Source organism: Hyperolius riggenbachi, chromosome 6, assembly GCF_040937935.1.
Source record: "Hyperolius riggenbachi isolate aHypRig1 chromosome 6, aHypRig1.pri, whole genome shotgun sequence".
NCBI classification, from domain to species: domain Eukaryota; kingdom Metazoa; phylum Chordata; class Amphibia; order Anura; family Hyperoliidae; genus Hyperolius; species Hyperolius riggenbachi.
Genome location: NC_090651.1, coordinates 24,166,308 through 24,186,768, shown reverse-complemented (window position 1 = coordinate 24,186,768; position 20,461 = coordinate 24,166,308). Strand labels below are relative to the sequence as shown.

The 20,461-nt window shown below is 44.1% G+C and overlaps 1 protein-coding gene across 2 annotated transcripts in view; it reads right to left on the bottom strand.

Annotated features, from left to right (window-relative positions):
* Positions 1-5,514: 5,514 nt before the first annotated feature.
* Positions 5,515-20,461, bottom strand: part of LOC137520730 (F-box only protein 2-like) — a 142,736-nt gene continuing 127,789 nt past the window's right edge. For both annotated transcript variants that reach the window (XM_068239030.1, XM_068239029.1), the window contains exons 4-6: positions 16,917-17,009; positions 13,475-13,607; positions 5,515-5,871 (exon numbers count right to left, since the gene is read on the bottom strand). In XM_068239030.1, the coding sequence (XP_068095131.1) occupies positions 5,737-5,871; positions 13,475-13,607; positions 16,917-17,009 (361 nt within the window). In that variant the 3' untranslated portion in view covers positions 5,515-5,736. The remainder of the gene's footprint in view (positions 5,872-13,474; positions 13,608-16,916; positions 17,010-20,461) is intronic.

Below are 20,461 nucleotides of genomic sequence, written 5' to 3'. Positions count from 1 at the left end.
TGCAACCTGACCGGATCCGGATCAGAACCGTACGGTTACGATCCGGATCCGATCCGGATCCGATCCGAATCCGGTCAGGTCATCCGGTCCGTTTGGCAGAGAAACGCAAGTGTGAACGGGGCCTTATAGTTGAGGTGGATGCATCAGAGATTGGGGCCGGGGCTGTACTGTCTCAACACTCAGGTTTCCAGGGCAGATTGCATCCATGTGCCTTCTTCTCACGTAAATTCTCTCCCGCGGAGAGAAATTACGATATCGGTAACCGAGAGCTGTTAACCATTAAACTCGCGTTTGAGGAATGACGTCATTGGCTTGAGGGGGCAGAACCTATGATTACAGTCTATACTGACCACAAAAATTTGGAATATATTGAAGGGGCCAAGAGGCTTAGTCCTCGACAGGCCCGCTGGTCATTATTCTTTTCGAGATTTAGATTTATCATTACGTATAAGCCAGGGAGTGAAAAATGTCAAGGCAGATGCCCTGTCTAGATGTTTTGAGCCCGAGACAGTACAGCCACCAACTCCCGAGAACATACTGCCTGAAAAAGTTATCGTGGCAGCCACCAAGCGAGACATGGGAGGATTGGTCGCTTACCTTGGGGCCCTATCAACAGGATGTTCCCGAGGGGAAACCTGACGGAGTTCTATTTGTGCCACTTCATTTTTGTCTGCAAATTTTACAATTGTTTCATGCACATAAAAAAGACAGAGGCGCTTAATTTGAATCCTTGTGCAGATTGTTTGATACTCCTCCCTATATTGCCTGATGAAGCGGGGTTGAACCTGCGAAACGCGTTGCATTTCTTTTTGGAGTTCCTAATAAATGTGTTTGACTGTCTGAATCGCAGTCGTTGTCGTGTCTGCTTGAGGGAGGTAAGACCACCACTTCCTCCTTCAATTTTGCCATTTAAGTTGTTTTTTAAGCTCATTTAATCTAATCTTATACTTTTGGCGCCTCTCAGGGGCGTAGCAATAGGGGGTGCAGCGGTAGCGACCACATCGGGGCCCTTGGGCCAGAGGGGCCCCGAAGGGCCCACCCTCAACTACAGTATTAGCTCTCTATTGGTCCTGTGATCATAATAATCACTTCTATAGATACTTTGAATAGTAGTAATCATTAATAAACTGATCCCCATTCCCTTCTTGCACCTCTGAAACTGTGGTTGCCATTGGCAGGTTTTGGTGCGCCGTATCAATTTTTATGTATAGAGTGCTTGGGGGGCCCCATTGTAAAACTTGCATCGGGGCCCACAGCTCCTTAGCTACGCCACTGGCGCCTCTGTTCATTGTATACAATAAAAATGCAGGGCATCCTGGGGTGGCCAGAACGCAGGATCTACTGTCTAGGTGTGTGTGGTGGCCATCACTGGTTCTAGATTGTAGGGAGTTTGTCAGAAACTGTGCAGTTTGTGCCAGGAATAAGCCATCCAGACAGGCTCCTGTGGGCACCCTTCAGTCATTGCCAGTACTTGAGGAACCATGGACCCATTTGTCCATGGACTTTGTGGGCGAACTCCCCAGGTCCAAGGGGAAAACAGTTATATGGGTGGTAGTCGACAGGTTCAGTAAAATGGCTCACTTTATTCCACTGGACGGACTCCCCTCTGCCCAGGAACTGGCGGATCTCTTCATTCAACACATTTTTCGCTTACATGGCGTACCAGAAAATGTGGTGTCAGATAGGGGAGTCTAGTTTGTGTCCAAATTCTGGAGAGCCTTTTGTCATCATCTTGGAATGAACCTGTCATTTTCTTCCAGCTACCACCCACAAACCAATGGGCAAACTGAGAGAGTAAATCAGTCTTTAGAGCAGTTCCTTAGATGCTATGTGGCTGACGCGCAGTTAGAATGGGCAAAGTTCTTGCCATTCGCGGAATTTGCGCATAACAACCTGAAGAGTTCCTCTTCAGGCTTTTCTCCCTTTCAGGTGGTGACGGGGAGATCTCCCAAATTCTCTCCATTACCAGTGGTATCTTCTCCTTTCCCTGCTTTGGAAAAGTGGCAGGGATCTTTTAAGGAGATTTGGACCATGGTCAAAATGAACCTGGAAAAGGCCTTTCAGACCCAGAAGAAACAGGCTGATAGAAAGTGATCAGTAGAGTGGGACTTTGTACCCGGAGACATGGTGTGGGTTTCTACCCGACATCTGGCGCTGAAACAGCCATCAGCAAAATTGGGCCCCAGATTTATAGGCCCATACCCTGTTTCCAAAAAGATTAATGTCGCTTACGTCATTTCACTACCACCCAGAATGAGAGGTGTTAAGTCATTCCATGTGTCTCTGTTGAAGCCGGCTGTGCATGTGGATTCCTCTCCCCCCCTCCCTTCCCGAGATGATTGATGGGGAGCCTGAGTATGAGATTGAGCGGATTTTGGATTCTCGGCGGGTGCATAACTCGGTACAGTACCTTGTTCATTGGAAGGGGTATGGGCCTGAGGAGAGATCTTGGGTGCCGGGTCATCGCATGCATGCTGAGGAACTTAGGAAAAAGTTTTATGAGTTGCATCCTGAGAAGCCATGCCGGACGTGTCCAGAGTCCACTCCTAAAGGGGGGGTACTGTAACAAACGTTGGAGAGGTAGCTGCGGTGAACAGTGCTACCACCGCAGCTGCCTCCAACTCCCTGCCTAGCAATCTATCCGTGCCTCAGGCGTCTCACACGCCGAGGACGGGTCTGTCAGCCGCACATAGGGTTGCATTGTCGAGTGCGCGCGCGCACAGACAGGACCTTTATGCGTGGAGGAGGCGCGTCAGCTGACCGGCCGGTCGGCTGACGTCAGAGGAGTCGCTCGCCGCTCCTCATTGGCTGATAGGAGGGGGCGTGCCGGAGGGGTCTCCTCTGATTCATAAGCCTAGCTGAATCACTCGCAACTCGTCTGCTGTTGTGAATACTTGGTGTTAGCACTCAGATCTTAGATAGTTCCGGTGTGCTTTGATCCGGGAGGAAACCGGGGATTTCACACAAGATAGGAATTGTTTGATAGCCTTAAAGATTATTCATTACTGTGTTATTATCTGTGCATGACTCTGGCTCGTTCTGACTACTCTTCTGCTCAGTGACTCTGTACCTCTGCCCATCTGATCTTGCTGCCGACTCTGCCTGTTTATACCTTCCTGTCTCTGCCTTCCGATTTTGTACTGCATCTGTCTGTCTGTTGCCAGCCCGATTAGTCTGACCACTCTACTCTCACCAGAGGGCCCTTGACTCTGGTGAGGGGCACTGTACTGTTACTACCCACCAGCTCCTCTGGTGAGGTATAGCTAAACCTATCAGTACTACTGTTGCACCAATCACTATATTGCTATTTGCTGTAACATCAGATTCCTGATATACCTGTATTATAGGTGATTCTGCAGATCACCATATAATCAGGTATATATCTGCATTATAGGTACTGCAGATCACCTAATAATCAGAATTCTGCTCCTTGCTGACACAAATCGTTACAGAACAGCAGACCAAAATGTCTATGGACGCACTGTGTAACCAGGTTGAGCCCTTGACCACAGCGGTGAACAATTTAACCATATTGGTCAATACCCAACAGACTCAAATCACCCAGCTGTCTGGGGTGGTCCGTACCCTCCAGACTGCAACTGTACCAGTGCAGTCCCCTCCAGTTATAGAGCCTAGAATGCCTATGCCGGGAAAGTTTTCAGGGCACACATCTGATTTTCTGAATTTCAGAAACTGCTGCCTTTCTTACTTTGAGATGAGACCTGTTTCATCAGGGACTGAGAGTCAGATGGTAACCTTCATTAAAACACTTTTATAAGGGGATTCACAGACATGGGCTTACAGTCTTCCTAGTGGTCATGAGGCATTGACTTCAGTTCAGAATTTTTTCAAATCAATGGCTATCATATATGATGATCCAGATATCGCAATCACTGCTGAGAGGAAGCTTAAAAGTCTCAAGCAGGGACATAACACCGCTGAGACCTATGCTGCAGAGTTTAGACGGTGGGCAGTATCGGCTAGATGGAGACAGTTTGCCTTATTAGACTGTTTCTTATCAGGGTTATCCGACCCCGTTGTGGATGTAATGCTAAGTCATCCAGAACCCAAGACTGTTGATGATGCGATCTCACTAGCAGTAAGAATAGATCGCCGTATTCGTTATCAACAGCAAGCTCGTGGTAGACGCTCTGTGAGGTCTGTCCCTTTAAATCACATACATTCGCAGGCACACCACTCACTCAGACTCACTGCAGTGAGGTTGTCCGTAAAAAACATTTAAAAAAGGATCCCGGAAAAAGATCAAAAAGTCCACTGATATCCAGTACAATACATTAAATGTCCACTTGAAAGTATTATAGATAAAAATCTTGATATACTATGCATGCATGAAGTTATCTCCAGCATGCATTAATTATTAATCACTTAATAATCAGAATTCTGCTCCTTGCTGACACAAATCGTTACAAATGGCTACTGCAGCTTTAAGGCCAAGCTGCAGGGCCGTACAACACAGCATAGGAGTGATCCCGCCCCCCTTTTTCCCCCACCAACAGAGCTCTCTGTTGGTGGGGTCTGATCGCCCCCCATTTGTTTATTTTTTATTCAATAAATATTTATATGTGTGCTTTTGTGTTCATTTTTGATGTTTTCCTTTTTTTCTTTTTTGTAAACCCCTCCCTCCCCCCAGCCGGCAAATCCTGGCGATCGGCTGTCATAGGCTTCTGCCTATGAGAGCCGATCGCTCTCTTGTCCCCCAGGGGGACAGCTGTGTCGCACGGATGTCCCCATCCGCTGATCGCAGCGCTGCACCGTGTAAATAGAAAGTGATCACGCCATCTAACAGTCTCCCGAGCGGCAATAGCCGCTCGGAGACTGAAGAGGGGGCGGAGCTCCACCCCCCGAGAAGGACCCTGCGCGCAATCTCCTTCAGTAGCCGGCTCCAGGACCTGATGCCAATTGGAGTTAGGCGGTCCTGGGGCTGCCGCCGCGGTAGTTAATATACAGGGGGGGGGGGGGGGGGGGACTGGCCAGGGTCCTCTTCTGTGATTGGGTGCTAGGGCTTAGGCTGGGAGCCCTCTGATTGGCTCAATGACGTCATGGATGTCATCTCCTTAGTTACAGTATCCGGATTCGGATATCCGAGATATCCGACCGGATATCTGGATTGCGGATAAATATCCGCGTAGTGCTATTCAGATTTGCACAGAAATCCGGAATCTGGATCTGAGGTCGGATAGATCGGATTATTTGGGTAGTTCGGATATCCGGAATCCGGATGAGCACCACCACTGGCTAAACGTACTAGAGGCAGCCTATTAGCAGAACGCCAGGAAACTGGTATTGTTTAAATTAAAATATGTTAGCCTTCTAAGCTCTTTTACTTCAGGTTTCCATTAAAGATCTAATAAAAGTTCTGTTTAGTTGAGATGGAAGTTTTAATCAAACAGGGATCCATATTTGTTATCCCCCAATATCTCTGTCCATGTGTTTATTTTCTTCCCTCAAGAAATTAAAAAAAAATGAGATAAAGATTTCACAAAAGGATTCCAGTAATGTTAAAAAAAGCTTTTATTGGTTTTAAGTGATGAGGAAGCAAGTTGAAGGCCTCCCTTATTGTCAGCAGTCACATTTCAGCCTTTTGCCGGTCCGTGTTGCCAGACAACCACCAATCTATCCTTTCACTGCCCACCTGTCCTTGTCACACCTCAGCTGCAGGGGGATTGGTGGCTGTGTGGCAATGCAGACACTTCTAGGTGAGGCCACAGAAACATTTTAAGCTTTTATTCTGACACTGCTGTTGGTAACACGAGCTCCATACCAGCCCTTCCAGCCGACCGAATCCTGGCCGCTATGTTTAAAGCGCACAAAGCGAACTCCCGGGCCGTAACAACTGAAGGTGTGCGTGATCTAAAGAGAGAGACACATAACAAAAGTATTACTGAGAGAAATTCATGACCTGTTCCCAAATATAAGCTTAATCCAGCTGTTACTGAAATATATCATCCGAGATCACCAACTGTTACCGAAATACGAGTTATCCAAGATTATTATTATTGTTGATTTATAAGTGCCAACATATTCCGTGGCGCTGTACAAAGTAAGAAACAAACATGGGGTACATAATAATACAGACAATGGTGTACACCAAAATACAAGATACATAATTAGTGACAAAATACAAAGAATGATACAAAATACAAATTATAGAATTGGTAATAACAGTGATAAAATTAACATGATGAATAAAATGTATAATGGTTACCAAGACACAAAAGGGGGAGAGAGCCCTGCCCTTGCGAGCTTACAATCTAAAGGGAATGGGGGGGGGGGGGGACAGGAGGATGGGTAGTATGCAGCAAATATATACAGTGGGTTGCAAAAGTATTCGGCCCCCTTGAAGTTTTCCACATTTTGTCACATTACTGCCACAAACATGCTTCAATTTTATTGGAATTCCACATGAAAGACCAATACAAAGTGGTGTACATGTGAGAAGTGGATAGAAAATCATACATCATTCCAAACATTTTTTACAAATAAATAACTGCAAAGTGGGGTGTGCGTAATTATTCAGCCCCCTGAGTCAATACTTTGTAGAACGACCTTTTGCTGCAATGACAGCTGCCAGTCTTTTAGGGTATGTCTCTACCAGCTTTGCACATCTAGAGACTGAAATCCTTGCCCATTCTTCCTTGCAAAACAGCTCCAGCTCAGTCAGATTAGATGGACAGCGTTTGTGAACAGCAGTTTTCAGATCTTGCCACAGATTCTCGATTGGATTTAGATCTGGACTTAGACTGGGCCATTCTAACACATAGATATGTTTTGTTTTAAACCATTCCATTGTTGCCCTGGCTTTATGTTTAGGGTCATTGTACTGCTGGAAGGCGAACCTACGCCCCAGTCTCAAGTCTTTTGCAGTCTCCAAGAGGTTTTCTTCCAAGTTTGCCCTGTATTTGGCTCCATCCATCTTCCCATCAATTCTGACCAGCTTCCCTGTCCCTGCTGAAGAGATGCACCCCCCGAGCATGATGCTGCCACCACCATAATTGACAGTGGGGATGGTGTGTTCAGAGTGATGTGCAGTGTTAGTTTTCCGCCACACATAGTGTTTTGCATTTTGGCCAAAAAGTTCCATTTTGGTCTCATCTGACCAGAGCACCTTCTTCCACATGGTTGCTGTGTCCCCCACATGGCTTGTGGCAAACTGCAAACGGGACTTCTTATGCTTTCTGTTAACAATGCCTTTCTTCTTGCCACTCTTCCATAAAGGCCAACTTTGTACAGTGCATGACTAATAGTTGTCCTATGGACAGAGTCTCTGACCTGAACTGTAGATCTCTGCAGCTCATCCAGAGTCACCATGGGCCTCTTGACCGCATTTCTGATCAGCGCTCTCCTTGTTCGGCCTGTGAGTTTAGGTGGATGACCCTGTCTTGGTAGGTTTACAGTTGTGCCATACTCTTTCCATTTCTGAATGATCGCTTGAACAGTGCTCCTTGGGATGTTCAAGGCTTTAAAAATCTTTTTGTAGCCTAAGCCTGCTTAAAATTTCTCAATAACTTGATCCCTGACCTGTCTTGGACCTGTCTTGTGTGTTCTTTGGACTTCACGGATTTGTTGCTCCCAATATTCTCTTAGACAACATCTGAGGCCCTCACAGAGCAGCTGTATTTGTACTGACATTAGATTACACACAGGTGCACTCTATTTAGTCATTAGCACTCATCAGGCAATGTCTATAGGCAACTGACTGCACTCAGATCAAAGGGGGCCGAATAATTATGCACACACCACTTTGCAGTTATTTATTTGTAAAAAATGTTTGGAATCATGTATGATGTTCGTTCCACCTCCCATGTGTACACCACTTTGTGTTGGTCTTTCATGTGGAATTCCAATAAAACTGATTCATGTTTGTGGCAGTAATATGACAAAATGTGGAAAACTTCAAGGGGGCCGAACACTTTTGCAACCCACTGTAGATGCTGTGTGTTTTACAATACCTTTAGTAGGAGTGCAATTTGGTCTTAGGACAAAGGGAAGTGGCCTAAGGTAGCGCATATGCTTGTCGGAACAAGTGTGTTTTTAGAGAGCGTTTAAAGGTAACAAAGGTTGGCAAGTGGCGGATGTTATTGAAATATATTATCCGAGATCCCCAACTGTTACCCAAATATACTCTGCGATTTCCAACTGTTACCGAAATGTAGTATCAGAGATCCCCAACTGTTGCCGAAATATATTATCCGAGATTCCCAACTGTTACCCAAATATATTCTCTGCGATTTCCAACTGTTACCGAAATGTATTATCCGAGATCCCCGACTGTTACCCAAATATATTATCCAAGATTCCCAACTGTTCCTGAAATGTATTATCAGAGATTCCCAACTGTTATTTTATCAGAGATTCCCAAATGTTATATTATCCGAGATCCCAAACTGTTACCAAAATCTATTGTGCGAGATCCACAACTGTTCCATAAATATATTCTCTAAGATTCCCAACTGTTACCAAATGTTATTATCAGAGATTCCTGTTATCAGAGATTTCCAACTGTTATATTAACCGAGAAGATCCCCAACTGTTACCAAAATATATTATCCAAGATTCCTAACTGTTACCGAAATATATAATCCAAGAACCTACTGTTACACAAATACATTCTCTGAGAGTCTCAACTGTTACCGAAATATATTATCTGAACTTCCCAACTGTTACCGAAATATATTATACAAGATCCCCAACTGTTACTGAAATACGGGTGCATGAAATAGAGGCACTATGAAAAAAGGGCGCAGGATATAGACAAATTTCTTATTTTACAATAATAAGTACAAAAATATTGGTTTAAAAATACATTTCATTTAAATTATCACTATGTGTAAATTTCATTTTAATGATTGTTATTATTCCAGAGACGCATAGTTTATGTTTAACTGTGCTTCCGTGTGACATTTAGCAGAAACATGTTACCAGAAAAATACATATACAGTATAAATTTAACGGTAAAATACATTAGTTGTAATCTTAATCATATATTTTTGTTTCTAAGAAATTTTAGCAGTATAAAAGTAACGGTAAAGGCACCACCAAAGGAGTGGTTAGTTTTAGGCACCACCAGGGGAGGGTTCTGTGTAAGTGTAGGGTTGGGTTAAGCTGTATTGTTTTACATAACAATTTTTAATGTTAATATCTTTTCATTACTATCTCCCGTCTGTTTTTACAACAGTATTTATCGTTAACCAAGTTTGACAAGGATGTTTAATGTTATAAGATTTTGTTAATCACCGGCACCATTTTGTTATCAAGTAAGGCCCTTTTTTCACTGTGCCCTTTTTTCATGCACACCGTAGACACCCCCCCCCCCCCCCCCCCCCGGTGGTGCCTAAACCCTAGACTCCCCTCGTGGTGCCTAACCCTAACCATCCCCTGTTGGTGCCTAGCCCTAACTACTCCCCTGGTGGTGCCTAACCCTAACCACCCCCCTGGTGGTGCCTAAGCCTAACTACCCCTATGTTGGTGCCTAACTCTAAGACCCCCCCCCCCTTGGTGGTGCCTAACCCTAAGACCCCCCTGGTGGCGCCTAACCCTAAGACCTCAAGATTAAAAATGTCAAAAATTGTAAACATTATTAAAACGTTAAATGACATGTAAAAACGATAATTAACCTAATTATAGTTCTAAATATGACCCCTGAAATAAAAAATGTCAAAAAGAATGTAAAAAGGATATACAAAAGTAAAATTACATGTCAAAATGATAACGTAATTATGATTGTAAGAACGAAAGTAAATTTGATTTAAAAAGTACAATATCAAAATATTGAAAAGTTAAAACAATAATTTAAAAAAAAAAGATCATTGTAAAAACAAACTTTATAGCGATATTTTCTGTGTTAGCATTCTAAAACGTTAAACAACAATGGGCGCAAACTAATTTAAAAAAAAATGATAACTGTAAAAACAAATTTTATAACGATATTTTCCGTTTAACCACTTGAGGACCCAGCTTTTAAAGGACCAGCGCTGTTTTTTATGATCTGTGCTGGGTGGCTCTGCAGCCCCCAGCACAGATCAGGTTGCAGGCAGAGTGATCAGATCACCCCCCTTCTTTCCCCCCTATGGGGATGATGTGCAGGGGGGGTCTGATCTCTCCTGCCTGCCTGGGTGTTGCGGGGGGAGGGCACCTCAAAGCCCCGCTCCACGGCGAAATTCCCCCCTCCCTCTCCTCCCTGTCCCCCCTGGTGATCTGGGCTGCACAGGACGCTATCCGTCCTGTGCAGCCAGTGACAGGCTGTCCTCTGTCACATGGCGGCGATCCCCGGCCGCTGATTGGCCGGGGATCGCCGATCTGCCTTACGGCGCTGCTGTAGCAGCAGCGCTGTTCAATGTAAACAAAGGAGACAAACGTCTCCTGCGTTTACATTTAGTCTGCGAGCCGCGATCAGGCTATTCACGGAGACCCGCTCCGTGATCTAACAGGAAACGGCTGCTCGCGCGAGCGGCCTTTCCTGATTAATTAGGGAGGCACCTGGGGACGCAGATGTGCGTCGCTGGTCCTCCAGCTACCACTTTGCCGCCGCACGGTATGAGTGTGCGGTCGGCAAGTGGTTAAGCATTGTAAAACGATAAACAACAATAGGCGCAAAAACAGTTTAACAGGCACCCGATTTGTCCAGTTTTGCGCCCAATAGCCAATATTTAACATTGGAGTCAATGGCGGCTCCCAATTTGTCCACTGGTCATATGTGCCCAATTTTTCTGCTTCCCTGAAAAACATTCTGTGAGATTCCAATCGGTTACTAAAATTTATTATCAGAGATTCCCAACTGTTACCGAAATATATTATCCGAGATCCCCAACTGTTACTGAAATATATTATCAGAGATTCCAAACTGTTATTTGCTGTGTATCTCATTTTGTAATTCTTAAGGCAACCAGTTCACAAGAAGGTCACCATAGCATTAAGTCTTCTGAGCGCTGCTGCACTAAGACGCAATATGGTGCAGTGATTTGCTGGCAAAGCACACCGCATGCCAAGAGCTGATATGTGAGGTTGTAACCTTTGCCATTCCGGTGTATGCTCAGACCCCAGCTGAAATGACTGACAAGTGCACAGTTCAGCCTCTTGTATGAAAGAGGCCTCGGCTGGCCATATGCTTCAATTATTACTTTATTTTTTTTGTATCATAATTTCGATCTATATAATGATTAATATTTACAACCAACTATAGACCAACATTGCGGATCAAACTTTGGACCAATTTTAGCCCTTTATATCGATTGTAAAACATGATTACTTGTAATTGCAAATGTTTAAATTCACTTCAATTTATGATCAATTAGACATTCTGTCTGATGAAGAGGCAAAATTAAATGAACAACATTAACCTCCTTGCCGGTTATCCCGAGCTCAGCTCGGGGTAACCTGCCGCGGAGGATTGCTCAGGCCCTGCTGGGCTGATTTGCAAAAAAATGATTTTATACACGCAGCTAGCACTTTGCTAGCTGCGTGTCACTTACGATCACCGCCGCTCCACGCCGACTCGCTGCTACCCGTCGCATCAGAGGGTGCCCCCCCCCCCCCCCCCGAGACTAGGCTAGCTACATGCTAAAAAAAAAAATGCAAAAAAACACCCTCCCTGCCGTGCGCAGCAAATATTTAGAACGGCAGGGAGGTTAAACATTAAACCTTTAGGCTGGGTTCACACAACACTGGGAAACACACAGTTTTCTGGAGTGGAGCACAATGGATCAGCTGACATGTTGGTGGATCCTATGTTATAAGTACAGGATCCATACAGACAAGTGGTGACATATGCGCTGTGTACATGGCTGTGACGGGAGGCATATATCCACCATGCATGGCTTTTCCTGACACCAGGAGGAACCTGGACTTCAGTGGTGCTCAGCAAGATTTCGGATTTCCGAGTTACCCAGATAATCCAAAGTTTTACAGCTATCCGACCGGATTCAGATTCCAGATACCTGGGCTTAAAACCGGATAGCAATCCGCAGATAGTTGTCAGGCAATCCGGATATCCGTGGATATCCGAATCCTGAGATACTGTAACTAAGAAGATGACATCCATGATGTCATTGAGCCAATCAGAGGGCTCCCAGCATAAGCCCTAGCAACCAATCACAGAGGGGAACCCTGGCCAGCCTCTCCTGACCTCATTGAGCCAATCAGAGGGCTCCCAGCCTAAGCCCTAGCACCCAATCACAGAAAGGAACCCTGGTCAGACCCCCCTGTATAATAAAGAGGGGTGCCATGATGAGAAATATTGTCCTTACTTGTCACTGCTCACTGAGAGACATGCTCCAGTGCTGCTGGCCTAGCAAGTGCTGTATGCAGTGATAAACCTATAGCTGTTCAGTGATTAACATCTTCACTATAACTACACTATTGTTCTATTGTTATTAGGTAGCTAGCTTGATTTCATTTAGTGACAGTCAGAGTGTGTGCTGAAGGCCTGTAGCAGCTGCTATGTGTCTGTGTGTGTGCTGTGCACAGACCAGGCCAGCTGCTGGCCTGCTATTAGCCTTAGCTACAGTATAGGTGGGGTTAGGGAATAGGATTACTTTGTTATTTTGTAGTTAGTACTGTAGTACTGCAGTCAGTGCTAGTTAGTTGTTAGAGTAGTAGTACTACTGTGTAAGCTTACTACAGAACTACTGTGCTGCTGAGCAGTGCCAGTGTGACAGTTAGTGTGTCTTCTCCTCTGCTGTCTTACTGTCACTGGGCACTTGGCATGTGGCAGATCCGGCATGCTCCTGGCAGACGTTACACCTGCTGCTGCATTGCCCTGCTCCTGCTGCCTTTGCTGCTCCACCGCCAGGGTGCCACAGGCCACTGCTGCTGTGCTGATACCACCTATATTTAACCCAAAATTTTTGGATGTGTCTGGGCTGAAAACTGTCATGTCCCAGATGTGCGGTTGGACTGTGGACACAATGTGGGCTGCACGACCACTGTCTGGAACCTAGCCCTGATGTTAATTGAAAGCCATTTTGGGGGGGGGGGGGGATTTTAAGTCCCCACATCATCAATTAGTGTTTCCCTTTAAAAAAAACATGATGCTACATGCCTCATTTACTCTAAAAAAAAAACGTCCCTCTTCCGTTTTTTCTATCCCGATATCCGAATCCACCCAGATATCCCAGATACTGGGTCCGGATATCCGATTCGGATTACAAAAGTTCAAACTCGGATATCTGAAAAGGGGTATCCGAGCAGCACTGCTGGACATATAGCATGTGATCGATCCCTCAGGAGACAGTCTTCATGTGTGCATGCAGGTTACTTATAATTGAGGATAGATGATTGGTTGAATTAAGTCTTGGCCATGCTGAGGACATGACCCACCTAAGCTCTGCTAGGACTGGTAGGTTGTGCTGTGGGCAGAGCTCTTAGAGTTCATGTACATGTTATGTTGGCTATGCTGAGGACATGACCCACCTAAGCCCTGCTAGGTTTGGTTGCTTGTCCTGAGGGTAAAGCTCACCTGTTTCCAGCCACTGTTGCATTTCGAAATTGTAATTTTGCCACTGTTGTACTCAGTTTTCACCGCTCCATCTGCAGAGAGAAGTTGCACGCAGAGCTCATAGGTAGAGTCAGCATCAGTACGACCCCCATACCTGCAGAAATCAGATGGATCGGTCACTTTCACAAAACATATCAGGAGGCCAGTTGTCCTATGACTGTAGGTGGCATATATACACATCCCAGTTAGCTACACTGCATGATATGACATCTGTAAGGCCGCAGATAGGGTCTGACATCAAACGTATGTGAACCTTTTGGAATTATATGGCATTCTGAACAAATTCGACATAAAAAATGATCTGATCTTCACCTAAGTCACAACAATACTGGATGTTCCACAGCAGTACTGGCAAAATATTCTGTGGACAGATGAAACCAAAGTTGAGTTGTTTGGAAGAAACACACAACACTATGTGTGGAGAAAAAGAGGCACAGCATACCAACATCAAAACCTCATCCCAATTGTGAAGTATGGTGGTGGGGGCATCATGGTTTGGGGCTGCTTTGCTGTGTCAGGGCCTGGACGGATTGGTATAATTGAAGGAAAAGTGAATTCCCAAGTTTGTCAAGACTTTTGCAGGAGAACTTCCATCTGTCTACCAGCTGAAATTCAGCAGAAGTTGGGCGTTGCAACAGGGCAACGACCCAAGGCATACAAGAAAATTAACAACAGAATGGCTTAAACCAGGGGTCTCAAACTCAATTTACCCGGGGGCCGCAGGAGGCAAAGTCAGGATGAGGCTGGGCCGCATAAGGGAGTCACGTGTCCCCGCCGCAAAATGAGGGCTGCAGAGCCCCCAAATCGCCCCGAGGGGCAATCCGCCGGCATTTCCTGGAAGGGGCAGAGCTTTCAGCTTCAGCTCTGCCCCTCCTGACGTCAATCGCGGTGGATTGGAAAATAGGAAAAAATGCCAGGAATCTTCATACAGCCATATTGCGGCTGTATAGCGATCCCTGGCCAAAGCGCTGCGGCTGCGTATGGACCCCCTGGAAACCCTGTCAGGAAATGTATTGCTCTTTCTTTTGATACATGTAAAATTACACTACCGTTAGGCTTGCTACTAAAAGTGACATTTACCGCATTTAAAAGTATACTATTTTCCTTCGAAACTTTAAAATCGATTTTCTCAAAAACTATAAGGTCTTTTTGAAAAATTGTTTTTTCCTCCTATTCCTAATGATCTCCTTAACATATCCTGCAAATTTAGGGTTTCTAGCATTTAAGGTGGATTTGCTATTAACCATTAAAGTTGGCGGGTTTTTAAATGTGTATTTTTTTCCTTTGCAACTTTAAAATCGATTTTCTCAAAAACTATAAGGCCGATTTGAAAAATTTTTTTTCCTCTTGTAGCCACTGGTGGCCCCTACAAGCTCTGGGGCCCTGGGGCCACAAAATATTGTATCGAGGGCCGCAAATTGCCCGCGGGCCGCGAGTTTGAGACCCCTGGCTTAAACAGAAGAAAATACGCCTTCTGGAGTGGCCCTGTTGAAGTCCTGACCTCAACCGTATTGAGATGCGGTGGCATGACCTGGAGAAAGCAATTTACACCAGACATTTCAAGAATATTGCTGAACTAAAACAGTTCTGTAAAGAGCAATGGTCAATAATTACTCCTGACCGTTGTGCACGTCTGATCTGCAACTACAGGAAACATTTGGTTGAAGTTATTGCTGCCTAAGGAGGTTCAACCAGTTATTAAATCCAAGGGTTCACATACTTTTTCCACCTGCACTGTGAATGTTTACATGATGTGTTCAATAAAAAAACATGGAACATTTTAATTATTTGTGTGGTATTAGTTTAAGTAGACTGTGATCAGCAGATCACATTTTATGACCAATTTGTGCAAAAATCCATATAATTCCAAAGGGTTCACATACTTTCGATTGCAGCTATATTGTCTCTGACACCTCAGAGATGTCTGGAACATTTTAAGCACAGCCATATAAAGAGTGCCAGTCTCTAACAGATTCTTCAATAAGGTTATTTAAAACTGTGAAGCTTCTGTCTACTAAAGCCAGTCCAAGTCTAGGTACAGTATGTTGCTGTGTAGATACTAGTGATAATCATAATCTACTAATTACGATTACATGAAATCTCTTGGAAAATTTCACAATCACGGCCACAAGTAATTACGATTTGGAAATGTAACTGATTTTGCGTAACTCATTCCTAAGTTTGTGTAATTAGAATGCAAAATCGTAATGCAAAACAATTGTTTACTTTTGTTTGTAATTGTAATCAGGAACCATAAATTTGTAATTCCGTGTACATAAAAAAAAAAAAAAACTTGTAGTTTGAGGAAATAGATTTTAAAATTCCAACTCAGTAAAATAACATTTTGCCGACTATTTCTTTTGACATTTATTTAAAAAAAAAACAACGATTATTCATTTGAATTTTAAAATCAATTTTCAACAGTTCTTTTTGAAATTCCTTTTCTTTGACTTGTTCCCACTATTCTCCTTAAAATGAACCTAAACTGAGAAGGACATGGATTTTTCCTTTTAAAATAATACCAGTTGCCCGACTCTCATGCTGATCCTGTGTCTAATAGTTTCAGCCACAGCCCCTCAACAAGCATGCAGATCAGGTGCTCTGACTGAAGTCAGACTGGATTAGCTGCATGCCTGTTGTTATAATTTAAGTAGTCGTCAATTATTTGGACTGAGTTTTAGGTAAAAGGCTTGTTCGCAGAGTATACCTTTAAAATAGAGTTTCTTGTGATTCGGGCAGAAGCATCTCAGTGTCTGCTTGAAGCAGATGATACAAGCAGATACTGAGAACATGTTCCTGAAGGAAGGCCACAGGCCTACACTGCCCCAGACATATGGACGACGAGAACAATCAACATAGGCCATATTTACAAAATACCACATTCCTGTATGTAAGCAAAAGGCATCATTAAATATTAATCGAGTAGGTGGGTATTATGACACCACGAGGGGTCTAAGCCAATAGTCGGTGTGTGATTCATCCACTATTGCAGCCAAAGAGTTCAGCAGGACTGCCAGGCAACTGGTCTTGTTTAAAAGGAAACATCCATATCCCTCTGTTTAGGTTCCCTTCCCTTTGACATACAATAGCAATTTTGGTGACAATAACATGTATGGGTGCTTTGCTATTAACCTCCACGAGTCGCCACAAAATTATGCGTAATTACGCAAAATTATGGTTCCTGATTATGATAAATGAAATTAAATAAGATTTTGCATAGTAATTACAATGCAAAATTGCGGTTATGTGAAATCTGTGCTTATCATTAGTAGGTAATCAGAAAACTCTCAGATGGAATCCAAACATCAAAAAGCACAAAAAAAATGCTGATTTAAACAAAAAGGCAAAGGTGGTAAACAAATGCAAACATATCAGTATTCTTATAAGAACGCCATAGTCTTACCAGTCGCTGACCACAATGTCCGGCTGTTTGTCCAGAATGTCTGCCCAGTATCCCTCCCTGTTCAGATTTATGGTCTGCGACTTTGAGCAGTGCCTGAAATCAGAGATGAATATCCACAATTTACTGAGGACAATCCAATACTCACATCCATTCCAAGATTCCCCCTACCTTCTGTCATTCCATGGGATAATGATATGGAGCCCCTCCTCCCCAAACATCCTCCAATCCGTAGGCTGGAAGAGGAGTTCTGCAGAGCCTAGAAACAGGAGGGTGTAATCCTGGATAGTGATGATCGTAATTAGCGAATTACGATTACGCAAATTTTGCGTACATTTTCGCATTTACGCCTATACGTAATGACGATTTGTGAATTAAATTAATTTCACATAGTCATTCGTAATTTCGCATAAAATTTTGCGTAATTTCATGCTGACTTTAGCAGTGAATAGCAAAGCCCCCATACATGCTATTGACAACAAAATTGCTACATATGTTACAGAGAAGAATGGGTACACGTAAAAAAAAAAAAAGAATTTTCCAAAAAGACCTTGTCGTTTGAGAAAATAGATTTTAAAAATGCAAATAAAGTTTTTTTTAAATTCAGAAAAATCACAGTTTAAAAACCATTTTTCTTTGCAGTTTCAAAATCGATTTTCTCTAAAACTTCAGTCTTATTCTTCTTAAAGTGAACCTCCGGACTAAAAATCTACTCAGCAGCATTGAAAAGGCTTGGTGTTTCTTTAACAGTTTCACAGCATCAGAACTTTGTTTTTCTTACCAAAGCATCATTTTTAGCTGCATTTTTAGCTAAGCTCCACCCATCAAAGAAAAAAAGCCCAGGCTTTTTTTTCCCTGATGCTGTGCAGAGCATGATGGGATTTCCTATGTTGTTATTCACGTTGCCTAGCAACTGGGAGAGGTGCTCAGGACACAGGACAGTTGGAACAATGTCTCATGCTCCCTGTCACCTCCTTTTAACCAAAAATATGGCTGCCATCATGAAATCAAACATTTGTCTGTTCTTTTAAAACAGTGTGAGTAAGAGATTATATTACCTATCAATTTCAATTAACATAACTAATATAACTTAATGACAGTATGTTTGTTTAGGCTGGAGTTCATCTTTAACATATGTAGCAATTTTGGTAGCAATAGCATGTATGGGGGATTTGCTATTAACCAATAACCACTAAAGTTGGCACAAAATTATGCAACATTTCATGAAAAATTACACAAAATTACTGGAGAAATTAATTAAAATTTTCTCCAAAATTTGGCATTATGATTACGATGCATAGTTGCGAATTTTGATGCAAAATTTCGGCCCACCATTGATCCTGGATGTGCTCTGCGATTTCCTGGACTGGGTAGATAGAGTGTCGCTCATCAGTGAGTCACACATACAGTATATTTAGGTGTCTGGCAGTACTAACACGACTCCTCTCCACATACAGTTCTCATACAGTCCTCAGCTTCTCTATAAGATGGGGATCTGGTGCAAAACAGACATCAGATCTCCACATCTGAAAATAGTTGATTGTCTTCTGCAGTGAGTCACTAGTAGGAGAGAGCAGGAAAGCCACAACATTAACCATTCCATCAATATTATAGGACAGCCCAAAGCATCTTGGATGGAGAAAAGCCCGACCGTCAAGCACCACGGACAGAGAAAAGCCTGACCAGTGACCGGCCATCTTGTTCAGTTATAGAGCACTGAATGCACACTTCCCAATACAGAGCACTGGATGGACACACCCACTGAGACAGAGCACTGGATGGACACACCCCTTGACACAGAGCACTGGATGGACACACCCCCTGACACATAGAGCACTGGATGTTTCACAAAGCCAGAGTTTCCTCCCAAAACACAGTTAGGCAAAATGACCCTAAAGGTAATTAGACAACGTTCCCCAATACACATAAGAAAGCAGCGTTCCCCCCATGATGTGGTGAAGCATCATGGGGGGGGGGGGGGGATGCTGAAGATAAATCTGCAGAAACTGTGTGATGCTATTTATTAGCACACCATTTAGTAATCATGAGCCTCCAAAATGCCAAATGCTGCAGCAATAACCCCAAAGTTGCAAATGTAGTTAACTTTGACACATGAAATGCAACAACCGTTACTGCCGACATACAAAATGCAGCAAACTTTATCTTTCACACATGCAATAAAGCAAACGTTACCTCTGACAAATTACATGCAGCAAACTATTACCCCAACACAAGCATTGTGGCAAACGTTACTTCCAACATATGAAATGCAGCAAATGGGAAATGCAGTAAACATTACCTCCCACACATGTAATGCAGTAAACGTTACCTCCCACACATGTAATGCAGCAAACATGTGAAATGCAGCAAAGCATTACCTCTGAAACATGTGAAATGCACATACCTGTACATTATGCCACATATATGAAATACAGTAAATATTACCTAAATGCATTACATGCTCCCCACACTGGGTGCTGCTGATGAGTGGGTTGGGAAGGTGACACTGGGTGCTGCTAGGAGAGAAACACTGGATGGGGGGTGGGTGACAGGAAAGTGACATTGGGTGGGTGGAGGGTGACACTGAGTGGGGAGGGTGACACTGGGAGGGTGCCCCCACCTTCTCAGTCCCTTGTGGCCTGGCTCACTGGGCTGCTGCTGCAGTGTCTGCATGGTCAAAGACGTCACACACAAACAAGCAGTGCACTGGGGGGCAGTGTTGAAGACAGAGCCAATGTGTATGCGGCCAGCCACATACATGGACAGGAGCCTGGAGGCTGATTGGAGGTGGGGAGGAAACGGGACACGCAGGTCACAGAGCCCCGGGACGTCCGTTGGCCAAAGCGGGAGTTGCCTTGGACAAACTTCTGCCCGGGACACGAGACTGCAAATCTCTGATGTGTTCCCGGGTAATGCGGGACGTCTGGTCACTGTACCTGACAGCGCAGTGGATGTATGTAACCTGTAACACACCCCCTGACACAAAGCACTGGATGGACACACCCCATGCTATATAGCACTGATGGACACACTTTCTGTAATAGAGCACTCCATGGACATGTCCCTTGACCAGGCTAGTCCACCGCTGCATCTTTCCAAAGACCTTCGGCCAGTCATAGATAGCTTGCTCATTCGCAGTAGCATGGTCCCGATCGGGTTCAGCTTTATCTCTGTACAGAATGCCTAGGCTACTTTATATGCTGCAAGGAGAACGCCAGCGCATACCACTAAGGCTGCATCTGAAATGACCACCAGCTCAGTGTGTAGCACCTATATAGACTTTCTGCACACTTCGCATTCAATTCAGATGCAAATAATATGCAAATCTGCTACTACTTATCATGCAAACAGGAAACTCAGGAGGAGGGGCTGGGAGCAGCTAACCTGACAGTTACATAGTTACAAAGTTAAGGAAAGGTGGGGGGAAAGGCTGCGCATCCCTAAACACATGTTGCAATTGAATGGTTAATCGCACAGGCAAACACCGCCTCTGCCAGACTGAAAAATGCATGCCCTGCATCCAAGACAAGTGCTAACATTTATTAAAC